Source organism: Balaenoptera borealis (assembly GCF_965194805.1).
Source record: "Balaenoptera borealis genome assembly, chromosome: 13".
Taxonomy (NCBI): domain Eukaryota; kingdom Metazoa; phylum Chordata; class Mammalia; order Artiodactyla; family Balaenopteridae; genus Balaenoptera; species Balaenoptera borealis.
This window is the reverse complement of record NC_138870.1, coordinates 20101893-20121640: the sequence shown is the minus strand read 5'-3', so window position 1 is coordinate 20121640 and position 19748 is coordinate 20101893. Positions and strand designations below refer to the sequence as shown.

The 19748-nt window shown below is 37.6% G+C and overlaps 1 protein-coding gene across 8 annotated transcripts in view; it reads left to right on the top strand.

Moving 5' to 3' along the window:
* SOX5 (SRY-box transcription factor 5) overlaps positions 1-19748 on the top strand; it is a 993423-nt gene that overhangs the window by 950359 nt on the left and 23316 nt on the right. For all 8 annotated transcript variants that reach the window (XM_082351965.1, XM_082351966.1, XM_082351963.1 and 5 more), the window contains one exon: positions 11112-11257. In XM_082351965.1, coding sequence (XP_082208091.1) covers positions 11112-11257 — 146 coding nt within the window. The remainder of the gene's footprint in view (positions 1-11111; positions 11258-19748) is intronic.

The following is a 19748-nucleotide window of genomic DNA, read 5'->3' as shown; positions in this document are numbered from 1 at the left end:
TAATGATGAAATACATTCTGCCTGGATGAGCAGCCAACCATCAGGATGTCAGTTTTTTCTCAGTTCCGAGTCGCTTGAAACTTAACTTGTACACACCAAAGTATTATAAAAAGTCGGTCTCTTTGCTTCTCCATAATTGTCATTTCAGTAGAGTAAGCAAACACTAGAAAATGCTTCTATAAGCTAACTTTTAAGAAATTCCAATAGTTTTAGTTTAGTAACACGTAAATTAGACTGTAAATGTTGGGTTGGCCAAAAAGTTCGTTTGGGGTCTTCATAACATCTTACAGCGAACCCGAACGAACTTTTTGGCCAACCCAATGCTTACTTCAACCCACATTTATTGATGCTTATTATTTTCATACAGTTATGAGGAAGCTAGCACAGACCACTAGCACAAACCCCAGCTAGGGTTTAGTTGGGGGGAAGTCATGTATCTTAATAGTACAAATCAGCTATTGTGAGTGCTATTCCAGAGCACAGATAACAATGCTAGAGTCAAGAAGAGGAGAGTATTAGATTCTGTTTGGGAAGGCTGAAGGATAGGCTAATCAAATGGAGCCTTTAAGAAGAGATGCATCCCTAGGCATTTTAGGCTGTAAAATAGAACCCAGAGTAAAATATCACATTTTTGAGAAATGCACTGATTTGGCTAACATATAGAATGAGTGTAGTGGAGAGTGATCAGAGTCAGAACTGAAAGAGGTAGATGGAATCTGATTTGATGCTATCCTAAGAAATTTCTGACTTTTTCTCCAGACACCAATCTGCTTAGAACTTTAAGAAGAGTATTGACAGCAGAAAGGGACTGGAATCAGGGAAGTCGTTGTTTTAGCGTAGGACAAGAATAAGTTACACGAAATAGAAATAAGCAATGATAAAACAAAGGAGAGAATAGATTGAAGAGGTGTCATTAAAAAAGAATTGATGTAACTTATCCACAATGGAACGTACCGGGTGAGGTTCAAGCTGGAGACAGAAGAGTCTGGGAATTTGAATTTATAAAATAGACAGAATAGTGCCTCCCTGAACTGTGAAAGAGAAGACCAGAGTAGAAACAGGTTTGGGGGAAGACGTAAACATAAAAATTCAGTAAGTGTTGAATTTGAAACTTAAGAAGCCATTTAGATAGAGAAGTTCAGGAGGACATTGTTAATGCAAATCTGATATGTGAAAGGGGTGCTATAATTTTAGACATGGAAATTATTCCTTAATGAGGTTCTGGAAGCCATCAGAGCAAATAAGAATATAAGAAGTATATGGTAAGAAAAGAAGTGGGGTAAAGAGTCACAGGTATTACCTGCTGTATTAGTTATCTCTTACTGTATAACTAACTAACTTAAATCTTACCAGCTTAAAACAGCCAACATTTATTATCTCATAGCTTCTAAGGGTCAGGATCTGGAAGCAGCTTAGCTGGGTGATCCTGGCTTAGGGTCTCTCTTACGGTTCCAGTCAAGATGGAAGCCAGGGCCTAGGACTTTACTGGAGATAGACAATCCTTTTCCAAAATGACTTACTCGCATGGCTGTTGCCTAAAGACCTCAGTTCTTTTGCTACGTGGGTCTTTCCATAGAGCTGCTCATAGCATGACAGCTTACTTTCCCCAGAGTGAGTGGTCCAGCAGGGAGAGCAGAGAGAAAGCCATGGTGCCTTTTATGATCTGGTCTCCAAAGTCACACACAGTCAGCTCTGCTTTATTCTTTTCATTATAAGAGAATCACTAAGTCCAGCCCAACTCAAAGAAAGGGGAATTAGGCTCCAACTCTGAAGGAAGGACTATCAAAGTATCTTTGAACATATTTTTAAAGCACCACGCTTTTTTTAGGGGGAAAGCTCTTGAAGAACAAGTGAGGATCCTAGAATAAGAATGGAGATAAGGCAATGGCCTGCTTGCCTAGGACAAATTAAAGTTTGAAAAAGGAGGGGTTATTCAGTGGTGTCACATTCTGTAGAAAAGTTAAAGAACATGAAGAAGAAACGCCTTAGGATTTAGCTGGAGGTTGTGGCCACGTAGACTGTAACAGAGAGATTTTGTAGAATGGTTTAGCAGAACTTCAGTTGTTGTAAAGATTTGAAGAACATGAGGACAGAAAGTGCAGCTGATATATGGATCAGTCTTTTTGTAACCTTGGGGTTGAGAAGGGATTGTATTTTGAGAAGGCTGAGTAGTGGAAGGTTTTAGAATAGGAAATCATATGTATATATATATAAACAAAGGTGAGTTGGAGAGATCTATAGATATGAAAGAGTGCATGGGTGACGACAGAGCAAGAAGAAATGAGAGAGGATTACCTTTGGAAAGAAGAAATGCCCCTTCTTTTCTCTAAGACTGAAGGAAATGAGGAAAAAAGAGGTACAGTTACACAGAAATTGTGGGATGGACAGAAGGAAAGCTGAAGGAGTGTATTTCAAATGCTTCTATCTCTACAACGTTGAATTCCAGATTATTTGCAAAGTGGAAGTCAGTCTGGGCCAGTGGGGCAGCAGTGAGAAAAGAAACAGCGAAAACTGAGGTTTTTGAGAGGTTTGAAAATGGTTTGGGGCATATGTGTTCCTTTTATCGTTGTGCACCATTCTGTTATGATCTCTCTGTTACTCTGCTCAACATCCTAAATGGACACCAAGATAAGATTTGCTTTCATGTCCGAAGCATGTAAAAGAAAAAAATATTTTATTTGGCAAGAACGATTCACTTGCATAATAGACATGAAAGCTCATAAATATCGCAGTGTTGGTATATGAGCTACTTTTGTAATATCCCCAGAACTGGAATATTTAACTAAGGGAATAACTAATATATTTGCAATTTTTGTCATGTGAGGATTTTTTACTTCAGCATTCCAAGGATTAAATATGACAAAATATTTTAGAAAGACAAGAATGTATTTAATGACATTTATCATCTGACTTTTTCCACTACTAAAACTTCTCTTATTTTTTTTCCCTGAAATGTCCCTCTGCCACATACACATCTCTCATATTTTCCAAGGATTTGATGCCACTACAATTTACTTTTCTCTTTTCAACAAATGCAGATGTTGAAAGCTGAAACTGTAATGAGTAATAATGTAGTTGGATAAAAGCTGTGAGCATTAATGGTGTTGTAAAGGTCACCCCTGAAAGAAGAATGAATGTGTTATGCCATTAATAATCCATGGAAAACCGTGAACCAAAAGATAACTTAAGTTATCGTTAATGACATGCGGCTCTTTGCTATATATCTATTAGCTACAAATAAAGAAAGTGAGTTTTTGAGGTTGGTGAGCAATATTACAGTGTATTCTATAAGAATACTTTTGTATAGTATGCAAATGGTAGGCAGCTCCAAAGAAAGCTCCTTAAAAAGCACGAATAGTTCAGAAGAATGATGGGTAATTTTGACCAGATGTTATCTTTCCCTTATTGGCCTTTTCAACCTATGCTGTGCATATGTATAACACTCTAAACTTTTATCAAAGCATTTTTAGTCTATTTTTTCACTGCAGCTTATTTTAGAATTATAGACCTTTAACTAGACAGAGCAAATATCCCTGTCATCTAGTCAGAAATTGTTATATTCCAGGTAAGGAACTGAGGCCTAAAGAAGCTAAGTGCTTTGTTCTCCAAGAAGAGTTATTTGGAATAGTATAAAAGTTAGGTGAGGGATGAGAGGGGCTTCATTCCTAAATTGAAGTGATCCCCTTGCACTTCAGTTTCATCTCTTGCAATGGAATATTCCTCCCGAGGTCGAGGGCCTAGCATCTGCACCTGAGATGTCTCAAGAACTCCTGATGCCATTGCTGTTTAGCTTAATGCTATACTATTGATACTTGGTTTGTGTGCTTTGAATTTAAGCGAACTGGGTATATCTTGTGTCCTATGAATCTTCTTTCTGATTCCCAACCAAGGACAGATTGAAATTGAGTCAACAGTTGTGTAACACCCAGGGCTTGTATTTAACAAAATATTTTTTTAAATATATATTTTCTTATGGAAAGAAAATCCATGTATAATTGTGTGCTATTTTTCCAATTAAAAATAATCCCAAGGGCAAAAAGAAAAAAACAAAAGAAGTTAAGTGCTTACCCAGGGATTCTAAGTTCCTGTCCCAATGTAGATAGCCCTGTGGCTATTACCGCTATTTTAATTTTAAGAAAACAAATGTACATGACCACCTAGTAACTTGCTCAGACTCACAGCCAGTGGAGCTTGAGGACTTACAGGCATAGTCTCTGGGTTGCTTGCTTGCTTTTTAGTTGTTGCCTATTGGCAGCCTCTCTGCCTTAGATGTTCTTCTCAGTCATCTATTTATCCTTTCCCTCATTCATCCCATAAATGAGTATTGAGTATCTTCTCTATGCCATACATTTTGCTAAGTCTGGAGGATAAGCGGATGAAAGTCTCGGACTGAGGCTTTAGATACCCACAGTCTTTGTTGTGTCATGTCTTTGGAAGATATTGGAACATACTGTTCTTGCCCTTCATTCCTCAGAGCCATTAGTACATGAAAATTAAAACTTCACTGAGCAAATGTAGGAGATGCACACTGATTCAGTAAAATTAAGGGAAATATTTTCAAGTCCAGTAATGTGATATTTTATTTCTACAACTTGCTAATTTAAAATATGATGACGTCAAGGAGGATTTTACCTTAAAATTTCGTTAATTTACATTTTTTAAATGAGAAAAAACTTCTGTGAGGGTGGGTTATTGAACAATATTGTAACCATTTCATAGAAAGCCATTGGATTATCAGGAAGTTAGGGATATTATTTAACAGCTGACAATTAATATTTGCATAGCACTTTACAGTTTACAAATTGCTTTCACATTTATTATCTAATTCTCAAGAATTTTCACAGATGAAGAAATGGCTACATATCAGGGTGCCAAAAATTTGATGATGATTAAGTGACCTCAAAAAATAGAAGAAAAAATTATTTGTTGAAAATTACTTGAAACTCATGTGCCCTTACTTTTACTACAGCTGAAAAGTCCTACATAAAATAATTAAATGAGGTAAATAAGAATTTGTATTACCCCTGATAGCATCCTTTAAATCCATGAATTTTAAGAAATCTGTGTCATATGGTTCAAGCTTCCATTGATATGATGACATAGATAATCAGTGAACTTGGAATTATAAAGGCAGCTACTTTCAACTTAGAAATATGCATTTATTCCTTCAACAGACCTTACCACGGGCCAAAGGAATAAAAGACTGAAAGAAAAAAAATGCCCTCAAATAACTCATAGATTGGCGTGAAAGATAAATTTAGGAAAACAAAAGACAATGTGACAGTAAAAGCATCTCCAGGGTTTTACAGGAGCATGGAGATGGGAAGTACTAAGGTTGCCAAGGAGCATGTCTAGGGTATGTCAGGAAGGTCCTTACAGAAGGGGTGACACTTGAGTAAATTCCCAAACACACCAGAAAGCCACTATTTCAGTATAAGAAAAAAGCTTGGGAGACAGAGGAGGGGTGGGGAGGAGGAGGGCCTGTCCCTGGAACAGGAAATAGTTCTGTGCAGCTGAAGCACAGAGGTCTTGAGAGACCAGCAGGAAATGATGCAGGAAGGATAAGCAGAGTTGATATCATGAGACTTTTAGGCCATTTTAAAGTGTTTGGAATTTATCCCAGAATGATGTTTTTGGGGGAACATTAAAGAGTTTCTTGTTCCAGGATATTTGGGAAACTCTACATACTGTTGTTATCTCTGGAAGATTCACAGTGCACATGAACATATTCAAGATTTTGAGAAGACAAGCAATGAAGAAACCTTTTTAACTTTAATTTAGTGTTTCCCACACTTTTTTGAACATGGAATTATTTTTTCACAGAATATACAGATCATCAACTTATGAAATGCTCCTTTAAGCACTAGCGTAGTAAGAGATGGGTTTTTAATCAGGTAAAGTGACGTGATTCAAATTCCCTTTTTTGGAATATTTCGGAATGCTTTATCTGGAAGAAGAGTAGGAGATATGTTCAAGGGATGTAAGCTTAAAGATAAGGAAACGAGTTAAGAGGTGAAGGCATTAGTCCAGGTGAGATACGAGGTGGCTTTAGCGAAAGCAGAGGCCAGTGGGGATCGAGAAAAAGTGCATTTGAGAGCTGAGGAGGAGGCATAACTCCAGAGCTTGGTTGTCTTTTGTACATATGGGGTGAAGGAGGTATCTTAGATGGCTCCCAAGTGACCGGATGGGCAACTGGAAAGGGAATATGGAATGTAGAAAGAACGGATTGAGGCAGTAGGAAGACGATGAATTCTGTGCTAGCCATGCTGCATGGGACATTCCAGTAGAGAAGCCTGGTAGGTACGTGTACCTGGAAATCAGGAAGGGTTTGAGGCAGGCGGTAGGTATTCTACCGTCCTTGGGATCACCCCTTGAGTGTTAGGAACATCCTTAAGACCAATTGCCGTACGTTGGTTTGGAAGGCCGCCACAACAAATTACTATAAACTGGGTCACTTAAAGCAAATTTATTCTCTTACTATTTGGAAGCTAGAAAGAAATCCAGAGTCAGAGTGTCAGCAGGGTTTAGTTCCTTCTGGAGGCTCTGAGGGAGAATCTGTTCCGTGCCTCTCTCCCAGCTCCTAGAGGCTACTGGCAATCCTTGGTGTTCCTCGGCTTACAGATGCATAACTCCAGTGTCTGCCTCCACGCTCACGTGGCCTTCTCCCCTGTGTCTATGTGTCAAATCTCCTTTCTCTTAGAAGAACACGAATCATTGAATTTAAGGCCCACTGTAAATCCAGCGTGATCTCATTTCAAGATCCTTAATTTAAACATCTGCAACGACTCGGTTTCCAAATAAGGACACATTCACAGATACCAGGGGTTAGGGCACAGACATATCTTTTTGAGAGACACAATTCAACTCATTACAAGTAGTTTACTGTTTTTCCTTCTACCTTTTAACAGGTTCTTCCCTTGTGGAGCAGCCATTTACTCACTCTTTCTGTTTAGATTTTATCCCCTCTAAGATTGGACTTTCCGGTTTGTCCCTCTTTTTCTGCCCCTGAAAATATATAACAGGGACCATTTTAATTTTGAGAATTTTGTTGGTTATGGTTAAGAAGAAACACCAAGGTATAAAAAAAATCAAATTTTGGTAAATGTAACACAGTCACAGACTCTCATACATTTCTTACATTAATGATCCCTAACCTGCATTTCCCAAATCTCATTTGAGGCACTAACTGGAAGCCATATTGGCCTTTGCCCTCCCATTTTCCCTCTAAGAAGCTCACCAAACCTCTCCTAAACACTTCCTTCTGATCCTAAGATGTACTTGCTGCCTGAATATATAATGAAGGCAGAATAAAATGTAGCAAGTGATCATTTGGGGTCCTTTGAACTCTAATGGGTGACTCCCATTTCACTGAACCTCTGTGCCAACAAGAAATGATATCCCCTCACAGATTTTATCATAATGGTCAAAGCCGTGCAACAAGACTGCTGAGGATGAGCATATAGGGAAAATGAAAGAGGAAAAAAGAGAAAAGAATTAACATTTTTTACTGCCTCCTCAGGTGTACCAAGTGTTATCTACTCCTGCACATGTGTTATTTCATTTAATTCTTCCATCAACCTTATGTTCATTTTACAGTTGAAAGAAATGGAAACTCAGTGAAATTAAGTGTTATAATTTGGCAAATATCACACTTCCTAAGAAGCAGAAACCTGGATCCATCTGAATCCAATGCCCAAATTCTACCTATTTCACTATGCCATTTTGTAAACTGACAGTTACTGAAAAACTTTCATGGACCATTTATTATGCTAAGAGACTATATTAACTCATTTAATCTTCACAATGTCATGTTTATCTAGTGAGGTTAGTCCATTTAACCAATAAGACCAGTGAGATTTAGAAAGGTAAAACAATATGTACAATTTATATAGCTAGTAAGTAGCAATGTTAGGATTTTAATTTAGGCTTATCCAACTCCAAAGCACAAATTATTTTCTGGTAATGGAAACCTTGGACCAAATCTAAGTAGCAAATGAAGTAAGATCCCAGGCAAGGATATGAAGATGGAGAAGTCAGAGATGAGGATCCAGTGCTATGATGAGAAACAAGGAAGGAAGGAGTGTCAGTAACAAAGGGATTGTCAGTGCTGTTTCTGCCAGGACGGAAAGTGTCCCTTGGGTTTGGCATTTGAAAGAGCAAGGGGTGTGGAAACAAGACTGTAGCAGGAATGGGAGAGTGAGGAAGGAATGGGAGAGTATGATATGAATCTTTGAGAAGCTTGGCTTGGAAGGTAAAGAAACGGGATTGGAACGAGAGGGCAACACAAAGTTAAGAGACTTTATTTGCTTGTTTCAGGAGGAGAATCTTAAGTACTTACAAGTTGAGGTGGTAACGATAGTAGAGAAGTTCAAGTGGATGATGTAAATGTGAAAGAGAATAACCGGTAGAGAGGTATAGAAATCTAGAGCATGAGTTTGGGGGATTTGCCTTGAATAAAAGTAGCGGTGCCATTTTCATTGAAACAGGAGGTGGCAGTGGGCCTACATGGAGATCGATTTGAAGCTGGCCTGGGGTAGGAGTCAGGGTGGGCAGGAAGGTGAGAGTTCAGCCTTATTGGTCTTTCCAGAATTGGAGGTGAGGCCATTTACTGAGAGAGGGAATCAGCAAAACTGGGAAGTTGGTGACTGTGAAGAGAACAAAATGTAAAGAACCAGCAGACAATCCTGTTATGATTCAACTCTGTAATATGTAAACGGCTTTATGATTTAACACAGCAGATACAATGTTAGAATTTCATATAGCATTTTAACTAAAATTCAAGTCTCTGAAAGCAAGAATGTTTCTTTTAAAGCGAGCACCTATATCCACCTGCACACAAACACATCTCACATTGGAAATAGCCATTACAGAACATATGTATGTCTGTCAGTTATTCACCCTTGTAGTAATAGATGCATCCTTTCTGCATCTATATTAATGATTTTTCCTACACAGTGTTATCTTGGCAGTGCCTAAAAAGCATAAAGAATTCATACTTTTATTCAGTGTCATGTGCCAAATCATTTCAAATATATTTGTGCTCTGGAGAAGCTAAATAGACTACAAAAACACATGGAACCAGGCTGTACATAAACAGGGGTTAGAGGATAGGAAAAAAGGCTGATCCTCTTAAGATCTTTTACTAAACGAACACATACCAAGACCATCCCTGTCATTTAAGAGCTGCATTTCTTTCTAGAGTGGTAGTGTTCGTGAACAGAATGAGTTCAAGAATAATATATTAAGAAGGTTGTGCAGGAGAACCAAGTCCAGATGTTGAGGATAATGTAAGGTTAAAAACGACCGTAATTTTAAGTACATATTAACCCTAAAGGGCTGACCCAGATCTAAATAGTTGTTCATGATTCATATTGTATTTATAATGAACAAGGATGTTTTGTTCTTTTGAATACATTCCAATGAATTTAGCTCAGAAAAGCAAAATATATAGTAGCTCTCAAGGCTCCCCTTTCTATCGCCGACCCTGGAACTTCTCTTTCTGCCTCAAGGAGATCAGAGGAGGGTGCTGAGTCTGTGCATAGTAAGGGGGAAGGACATGGATCATTTAGAAGCCTTCCAGCTCTGAAGCACTGCGCTAATCTGACATCAGCTTCTTCAATAGAAATGTTTAAGCAGCAAGAAAGTATTCTAGGTTTTTTGGCAATCGGCAGATCAGATAGAAGAGTCTAGCAATACGACGAGGTCGTGTAATCTGACATGATTAGACAAGGCTCTTTAGTACCAGAACATTCATAATTGAGACAAAGAAAGAGTATTAATAACACTTTCCTAACACGGCAGTTAGCCATTTTATATTTCCTTTCTTTAATCTTAGTGTTTTTCAACAAATCATGGGATTTAATAGCGTGTTTTGGCAGATTAGAGGATTTATGGCCCAGATGTTTTTTGTTCTAAAAATGGATTAGAGTGTAAAGTTTGCTGGAATCCATGGAACATGTTGAGGCAAGCCGGTCATTTTATGTGTGATTAGTGCCTGCCTTCTGTCTCACAGTCCCTCCATCTGTCACAATTCACCAATGGATCTGCTTAGATTTAGCCTCATGTCACAAACAAGTCCCTTTTCTGGGCAATTTCATATTATAGATTCAGTTTATGCCATTTTATGCCCTAGTTAAAAGATAGGGAGAGTGAAAGATGATATATTAGCTTTCCTTTCAATATTTGCAAAACAATCCCTTCCCATCGCTCTTCTACCCTAAAATCATGCAGATTATCAGCATAATGTGCGTCAATAAATAAATGACCAGAGTTAAAATTCAGTTAAAATTAGCCTTTCTCCTTACATCTGTTATTCTTTAAAAGAAATATTTGAGCTTTCTTTTTTTTTTTTCCCCCTAACTCTGGATTGTGGAGTTGCGGCACAAGTTGGTCATTTGACCATCCTATTAAGAGTGTGAATTAAGTGTGATTATAGTTACCCAGTAGCCACAATTTATTATTCAGCAATTACAGGTGCTTGGTTACATTCTGTGCTTGAGACTTAGCCTCTTAACTATTGCAAGTTTATATCTGTAACAAGACATTGCCAACTGTGGTTTATTTCACCATGGTTGGATGCAGGGGGGAAATGCTCTTCTTTCAGTCAGTTAACAATGATTTGTTCCTTCCGTATATAACGAACGTAATAGAGCCATACTCAAACTCTAAACTGGCCTTTCTAATACTATGAGAGTGTCAGTAATTAATAGTAATTATTATCAATACCTGTATCCTATGGTAACATTCAAATGATCCGTATAGGAAAAAAAACCAAAGATAGGTTGTATTTTTGTACTACAGAATATTCAGATAACTAAAAAAAGTTTATCTAAAAATTATATTTTAAACTTCTTTTTCAAACATGTGGAAACAGCTGTATTTCACTTAAATATTACATTTTGATAACAAATGTTTGGCACCATGTTGATGTAACTGTGTGAATCAGTCATCATCAATTATTTATTCATTCATTCATTTTAGACTGATTCCATTGAGAAATTAGTACATGCCAGACACTAGCCATTCCCAGAAAAGAAGTGATTTTTATGGTGAAAGGTTAACCTATCCATGCACTTGTACAAAACGTATCCTTCGTTCTGTTACATCTTCAGGTTATTTAAATGACCATGATGCTGTCACCAAGGCAATCCAAGAAGCTCGACAGATGAAGGAACAACTTCGGCGGGAACAACAGGTGCTTGATGGGAAGGTGGCTGTTGTGAATAGTCTAGGTCTCAATAACTGCCGAGCAGAAAAGGTTAGTTCCTAAAATAACTGACTTTCCAAAAATACTTAAATTGCCTGACTGTTTTTCTTCTTTATCTTTTTCTCTTCTCACCATCCTTGGAATGACGGCTCTCCCACCCTTTTTCCCTCCATCAGTGCAGAACTCTTCATGCCCATCCTAATCAAAACCATCTGGAAATGAAAAGCGTTATAATTCTCTGCTATCCATCTGAACCTTATTGACAATTAATATCCCCTTTTCTGCCATCACTTTGTATTAAAATGAAGTGGCATTTCAAATACCTGAGTCTCAGTGAAAGTTTTGCTTTACAGAGATGCTCAACTCGTATTTGGGGATGAGCTGGATTTGAAAATGCCAAATCTTCTTTAATCAGCATAAGCTTGGATGATACCCATGCTTGTAGTCTCAGCATCTAAGATCCTGAGCTCGTCATAATGTTTCCAGTGCAAAGCACTGTCAAGTTTTAGGTGACTGCACAATTGGAAATTTTGACTTGATCATAAAACAAAGTTTGCTCTTTAAAATGTGGACATTATTAGTATACCTATTATTACACTTAAGTCCAGTGAAACTTCTGGATTTATCTGAGCTATAATAATTTCAAACTATTTTGTCTAAGCTACATTGTATTTTATTCAGAAAAATATTATGTTATTATAGAATGCTTGGAGTGATATACTTCTTTTGGTCATATTTGGTATTTTTAATTGAAATTTTAAAGTTACTGAATCCCCTTTTCTCAAAATCCTGTAGCTAAATAGATATAGTAGATAAGAGAAAAAAAATGATCAGCTACTTAGTAATAACTTGAAAGTTAATCATCATGGGAAGGTTATGAGTCAAACAGTATCATCCAGAATGAACAGATTGCTAATTTGGATAGCTTTCTGGTTTCCCAGGTTTTATATGGAATTTTACATATAATCTCTAAGAAGCTAGCAATTTGCATAGTGAAGGTGTGACCTTGCCACCACTGTACTTTTCCTCTGGTCCAAACATGGGTCAAAAGGCTGGAGAAATGACTTCAATTCTGTTCTGTTCCTGGAGGGGAGAGCAAAGCATGGTCAAGTGTACATCCCTTGCAGTCTCACAACATAAGAAAGCAACACTGGTGCAGCTCGAAGGGCACAAACATTTTCTAGCTAAGCACCAGAAGGGAAGGGGAAAAGCAAAGTGACAGCTCTAAGAAGGAATGATAGCAAGCATAGAGGAATTTATATTCAAATATTTAAACATTCTTGAAAGGATGCTTGAACAGAAATTCCTTTTCTCTGCTCCCCATGTAGAAATGAGTTTAACACTCAGCCAGATGCTAATGCAAAGTGACTCAAGCTATTCCTCGCAAGCATAGCTAAATTGCCATTATTTGTTAAGCGCATTGAATTCAGCTGTGGATACAGCAGTTGGTTGCATTCAGCAAGCATCTGTACCCTTTTTTTTTTTTTAATCCTCCAAAGCAGAGACAACTCTACCTATCTCCCCCCCTCTCCTCCCCTGTGCTGGCTGGGAATTGTCAAGTGACAACCGACCAAATCCTTTTGGACAGGAAGCCTTCATCCTGAGTTCTATATACTTACAAAACAGGCCTTGTGGTTGGATCAGGGAGCCCATTAAAAGCGCTTTGATGGTATGGAAATTCATCTTCATGAAGCTCGTAGGCCCCTAAGCAGCATGCTGTTTAGCTGTGGTTACAGATCAGTCATTCACATCGGAGGGCAATAATTGTGCTGACGGCTTGTAAGGCAATGGGAGTACATAAAATAATCCTGGGCCCTCCACCATGGCACTGCGAGTTAATCTTCTCTAATACAGATCAGCTGTTGTTCTAACACATGACTTCATGCAGGCTCCAGTGACTCTGCTCAGCCTTTTGATTAAGTAACAGGAGTGGAACCATCTGCATTCATTTTATTCCATAGTTGTCCATTGTTAGGGACCTTATTTCCACTTCTTGTTCCACCTCCTATGAAAGTTCCACAATCAGACTTTATTTTATTTCTCTGATTAGCACCTCCTATTTGAGTTGCAGGAGTGAGAGTTGCCTCTGTTGAAAACTACTCCTTTCAATTTTCCTTTCTCTTTTGTAGAATTATAGTAACTGTTTTTTAAAAAAATCTATTTCTGAAGTAATACCTGCCAGAATCTGTTGGCCAATTAAGATGTCTCCATTCTCAAGAAGCTTGTGCCCCCAAATCTCTTCACCATGCCCTTTCAATGCAGTTGAGTTACATCTTCAACTATAGTCTTATATTTTTATGGGTTTTTAAGTGAAAATCTTAAAAAATGAAATTGTATCATTGTAATTGTAAAATATAAAAATGTAAAAATCTATCATTGTCATAGTCTGGCAAACTCTTGTAATGCGTAAGTAAACCTTTTCAGCAGGAGAATTCGAATTAGTTCATCCCTATGTTACCCTTGACACTTGAGATTGAATCTCTCTTAGAAGCAGGAATTACTGTGGTTGCCTTTTCCTGTTGAAATAGCTTAGCCGGCATTTCTACCAAATTAATGATCAATCTATGTCTTGCAACTTATCGGAATGAAATAATGTCAATTTAAATCTTTTAATTAGTCATTATTCAACATTAGCACCCATGTGTATTAGGGACGGTGCTGTGTACTTGAGGCACTGTATTGAACAAGAAAATATGTCCTCTGCCTTTATAGAGCTTACAGTTTAGATCAAATTATGAGTTTGTTAATCATGGCATATTTATGTGTGTGAATTCCTATAGGAACTGAATTAAGACCCCATACTACTGAGCTTGTCAGATCAGTTATATACCTGACTCGACAAAGATAGCTGCTTGTTTTTCCACATAAAGCAGCATCACTAGACATATTGCCTCATCGTTTTTTTAATACCTACCTTTTTAATAGATTTTTATAATCGCCCAACTTTATCCATGGCCAAAGCATAGTTAGATCTGTAGTTGGTTTGAAATTTTGTTTCACAGTCCCTAACGAAAGACAGAAACACAGTATGTATAAATTCCTCTTATAATTTGCGCTATCGCTCCCAAAAGGACGACATTTTTTCTCTCTTTAAACAATACTCCCAACTTCCTAGACCCTAAAAGTATGTGAAATAAATGTAAGGAGTGGGGAAGATGAAGGAGAGAGAAAGATAGAAAGGAGCTGGGAGAAAGGAAAGGGGGAAGGAAAAGTAATTCAGCCAGATGCCTTCCGTCAGTCTAAAAGGAGATAGCAGGACCCAAGATCCAGATAATTGGAAACCTGTAGCAGAGATCTGTTTTCTTGAGTACACAAGCCTTATACACATTAACTTTTCTTCACATTTCAAATGACCAACATGCTTGTCTCAACTAGAATGTCTTAATTCTGAAAAGCTGTAATTGGGCAGTGAAAACAATTAGAGGTGTGAAGATAGGGACAAATGTTTTCCAGTCGTATGTACCAAAACACATAATGAAAGTCATTTGTACTGAAACACATTTTAATTGAAGACTTCTAAAAGATTTTTCATTTCTTTACTTTTCTTGGAAGTGTTTCAACGTACCCAAGAACTGCGTATGTCAGGTTTCTTGGAAACTCTGGGACACAGTGTTATTTATAATTGTCATCTCTGGTTAATTATAGCCTGATTGTATATTCAAATAATGTTATCTTTTACCACTCAGCTCTGTTACAGATTAGTGTTATGGGTGAATAAGTAAGCTTCTCAGGTAGGAAGAATCAGAAGAAGACCCTCATACATACATTTGTTTTGTAAAAACCACCTACTTTGTGTCTTTAACACCCAAATGGCACGGTTTTGACCAGCTACATATTCAGGTTCTGACCTTATAAGCTTACCTGATAGGAAATCATAAAAACCTCAGTCTTTGTCCTGATCCTACCAGGCAACACTAATACAATAGAGACGCAGTGCACTGCAATGAGGAACAGACCAGAAGTTTCCCTGATCGCTTCCCTCACTACCCAATGTAGTTGTCCTAGAAAGATAATGCCCATGCTGTAATATCTGTTAGAAATGTTTGTCATGAGATGTATCAGGATATCTAAATACAGTAGCTTCAACAAATACTGATTAGTTTTTAGCCTACAATGAAGTTCAGGAGTAGGAGGTTGGTGGCATTAGCTCATTAGTTCAGTGATGTCAGGGTTGAAATCACTTGATTATCTGGGTTGTTCCCTTAGAGTCACAAAATGTTGCTGCACCTACAACTATGCCATGAAGGCAGCAGACTCAGAAAGAAGTTATTTTCTCTTCGCTGAAGTTCGGTCTTCACTCACATAGTCATATTTCACTGCACCCCTCAAGCCGACTTCCATAAACATCTCCTTTGGGTAGAACTGGGTCATTTGCACATTTTCATGACAATTACTGGTCAAGGAAGAGAGGCCACTTTAAATGGATCACAAATTATTTTCTGGGACTGAATTAGAGACCTTATCCTATCCTTCCTGAGATCAAAGGATATCTTTTTTTTTAAGAAAGGCAGACCGCTACCTGCAGCACCTCATTTGGATGTGTCTCGAGTCTTGGAAGCTTGACTAGCCTACTTTCTTCTAGGAATGGACCTTGAGAGCTTGTTTGGAGGGTCTAGCAGGGGAGAACAGCTTCTCATATACCCTCGACCGAAAAAGGGCCCTTCCACTATTGGGGAAGGCCATCCTCTTCCACTGAGCTTACAGCTCCAGGAGGGATGTACATGGATCCATCGGGTAGGAAAGGGGACACCTGTCTAGCCATCCAGATCAGCCAATCAACCCTGGTGATCAGTGGGGTGACAGAGGTCGCAGCCAGATCACCCTCACATTTAAGGGATATCTTAAGACCAAAGGTTATATTGGCAGGGACAAAAAGAAAGACCAGAATGGCTACCAGGTAGGAAAAGGCCATTGTCAGCCATGGCTACATTATAAAAATGATACCAAAGCTCTCAAATATTTTCATCATAAAGCTGATTTGTTTTGATTACATTTGATGTCATCTATCTAACTACTTTTGCTCTTCTCTGTTGCATGTCCAGGGCCTTATACCTTGTCTGTGTTTCAGAAAGAATTAAATTACATTCAAGAATGTGTACAAGAAAACATTGTTTGGTGCCAGGTTAAATCAATGAATGTATGTTCATCCACATACTTTCTACATATTAAGGCCAACTTCTGTATTACTTCTTGTATATAAAAAAGATGTCACTCACAAAAATAAACATACAAATATGTGCATGTATTTCTTAAGGTAGAGAGTTTGTTCATCAAACATTAATTGCCTGCAGTGTACCTGAAATCTAAACACCTGCACAGGCCATGCATTCATCAATAACTGCAAATAAGAATAGCTAGGAAAATGTCTTACTTTTCCTTCTGAGGTTCAGTGAAAATTCTTTGCAGATTTCCATAGAATAAGATGAAAATTTGGTGAATAATATGTATATTTTAAATAATGATTTACTCAGTAATGAAACCAGTTTCTCTTTTTGGTGTCGGTCATATTCATAAGAAGCTTTACCACATACAATATAGATGGACTTGTAAACAAAGGTTAATTTTATTACTCTGGCACTTGGAAACTCTTCCATTACAACCTCCTCCTTTCTGCCATTGTCAACCCTTTTCTTTCCCTTTAACAGAGTGCCAAACATGAAATGACAGTGACCAATGTTGACTTAATGTGGATGTTTAATAATGAAAAAAAGTGTGTCAGTCCCAGCATTAGTTACAAATGGCAGTAAGTGTATCGGATGGCAGCCCTGTAATAATTTTACATCCATCATTCTTTCCTGATGCTTCACTGGCCATCTGATGGATGGGGTCAGCAGTGTTAACTCTTCAGAAACTGACACAGTGTGTCTACTTCAGCATTATCTAACATATGCTCCTTCTCTTAGATAAGGAGAAGGCATGTGAGGAATTGTGAACTACAGGTTTGCTTTGAAAAAGTGAATATGAAGGAACTCATGCCTTTGTATTCGGTGGCAGGTACTACAATTAATTAATGATTTATGGGTGGCTTTTGTAGTTGTTGCCTTTAGCTAAAATGCATTAGAGAAGTCAGATTAGAGCTAGACATTTCAGTGGGAAGAGGAAAAACTCCATGAAGGAGGAAGCCATGTTAGGTAAATCGTTCAGGAGGAAATGAGATAGATCATTGCAACAGTGGGACAAAACAGGAGCTTTTTCTTGGGTGTGTGTGTGTGTGTGTGTGTGTGTGAGAGAGTGAGTGTTTGTCAAACAAAAATGTCCCCAAACTTTTAAATCTCCTGGTTAGAATTTACCTGGGAACAAATTAAAATAACACAAATGGTTAATATTTTCTCTTTATAAAAATGAGTATATATTATTTTTTATCTCTAATGTAATTATTTATTTGGTGATTTTAATTAAAAGATACACAAAATCTGAAGTTGAATATTTGCCTTTTTATTATTGGAGTCTCTCTACTCTAAATACGTATGTAAAATGGATAGAGAACTGCTTTCTAGACAGTGGAATATTAGAAAATCTAGACTAGCTTTTTATGTGCAAGTTGGCATTTGATCCTCAGGTTTTCTTTTCTTTTGTTTTTCATTCATAAAACCTTCTTAATACTGAGTGTCTTAGCTAGGGAACACTTCTTATGGGATAGGAGGGGAGAGGAAAACCCCTTAGTGAATATTATCAGCACAGAGCAGCCAGTTTTCAAAGACCATGACAAAAAGGCAAATAGGTATTATGTCATCACCCATCCATCACTCTATATGTCAGCCTTTCAATAATTCCAATCGACATTCTCGACAGGCTGGTGCAAGTTAAAGGGGCTGTTTGTTTCTAGAAATTGAGTATAGGCTGTCTATAGCCTTTTGTTCCAGATGGTTTTCTTCTGTGTCTTTTCATTTCTTTCTTTTTCTTTCTTTTCTTTTTGGGGGTATTTAATTGAAATACATGCCGAGTTTGCAGACTGCAAAGATCAGAGCTGTTTTCGTCCAGCAGTGGTAACTATGCATTAAACATTTTGATTTGTTTGAGCTTGAAGTTTAGTCCTTTTTTGCCATTTGCTTCATGGAGTTTGTGTATATTTACAGCCTCTGCATTTAATGGCCACATGCCTTATTTTCACAGATGGCCAGTGGAAGACTTTTTCTTTCTCTTAGTATAGCCTGCTTTCAGTTTTGCTACATTTGTCACAGTGCCACTACTTGCAGCTAGCAAGTGCCCACGCTTGGTGGGGAGCAATTATGGTGTGAGTTTTTAAGGAGCTTTTTAAAGGGTTTTTTTTTTCCAGTAAACTTTTTATGGTTTAATTTTCAAGCCTAGAAAAGCTGTGCATGTTTTCAAACAGAGAGTCTTGTGTTCTTTACATCATTCTGGTAGAGGGGTTAGTGCAGGATGGTCCAATAAAATGAGACACACAGGGCATGCCAAATTGGGCTTTCAGATAGACACCCACAGGCCTCTCTGATGATTGAAATTGTCTGTTCATTTAAAGATATGAGGATAGGCTCACAATAGTATTCCTGAAAAAAAACAAGTTTGAAAACACCGTGTGGAGAATGATCTAGATATTTTTAAAGTACATTTCCATGGTACATAGATAAAAGACTAGAAGAAGAATAAACAATCATTTTGCCAAGGTGTTGGGGTTGGAAATTTACATGTCCCCACATTCCTGATTTTTTCAAATTTTCTGTAAGTAAAATAAGAATCACTTTTGTTGTTGGTCCAGAAGTGTTATTTTTGAAAACCTGGTCTATTAAGAGTGATCTTTCCTTCCCTTCTCCCTTGCTCCCTTCCTCATCCCCAAGATCAAATAGCTGTCTTCAAGACACTTAAACATTAAGGCACTGAAATAATCAAAGAGCCGTTTGTTTTTCAATTATCCTCATACTTAGTAGATATATTGTATTCTGTATTGCCATTTATTGCAAGTGACTTTAACAATATGGATTTAAAATTATGAGGAAAATATTCTGAATTTAACATTTATTTCAAAGGGCCTCATTGAGTCCTTCCACTTATACCGTTTCTCTTTTACAAATGAGAAACACTTGTTTATGAGTATAGGAGTAAAAGTAGGAATAATAATTGCTATTGATATTTCGTTTGTATCTTAACCTTTTTCAAACTGCTTTCACATCACATTTCAGTTTTGTACAGTATTATAAGCAGGACAGTATTCATATCTTTGTTTTAAAAATAAAAACCTTGAGATATGACATTATTATAGGAATTCGAGTGGTAGATCAGTTTTTAAACCGAGGTCCTCTTGTTCAAATTTCAGTCTGTTTTCTAATGGACCATGCTGAAGATGTTCAAGAAAGTAACTCAGTGCCTGTTTGATTAGATTGTACCCCAGCGTTGGCCATGTGTATTATTTAGTACATTTTTGAGGGGTTATCACACACACACAAAAATCCTTTAATCAATCAACATCTCCATCATTTGTGTATCTTTTTTCCAATTCTTTGTTTTTCCTGTTTCTGCTCCCTTTCTAGGTCTTCCTTTCTTCACCACGCACCAGCCCCCTTCATTAGAGAATGAGCCGGGAAAC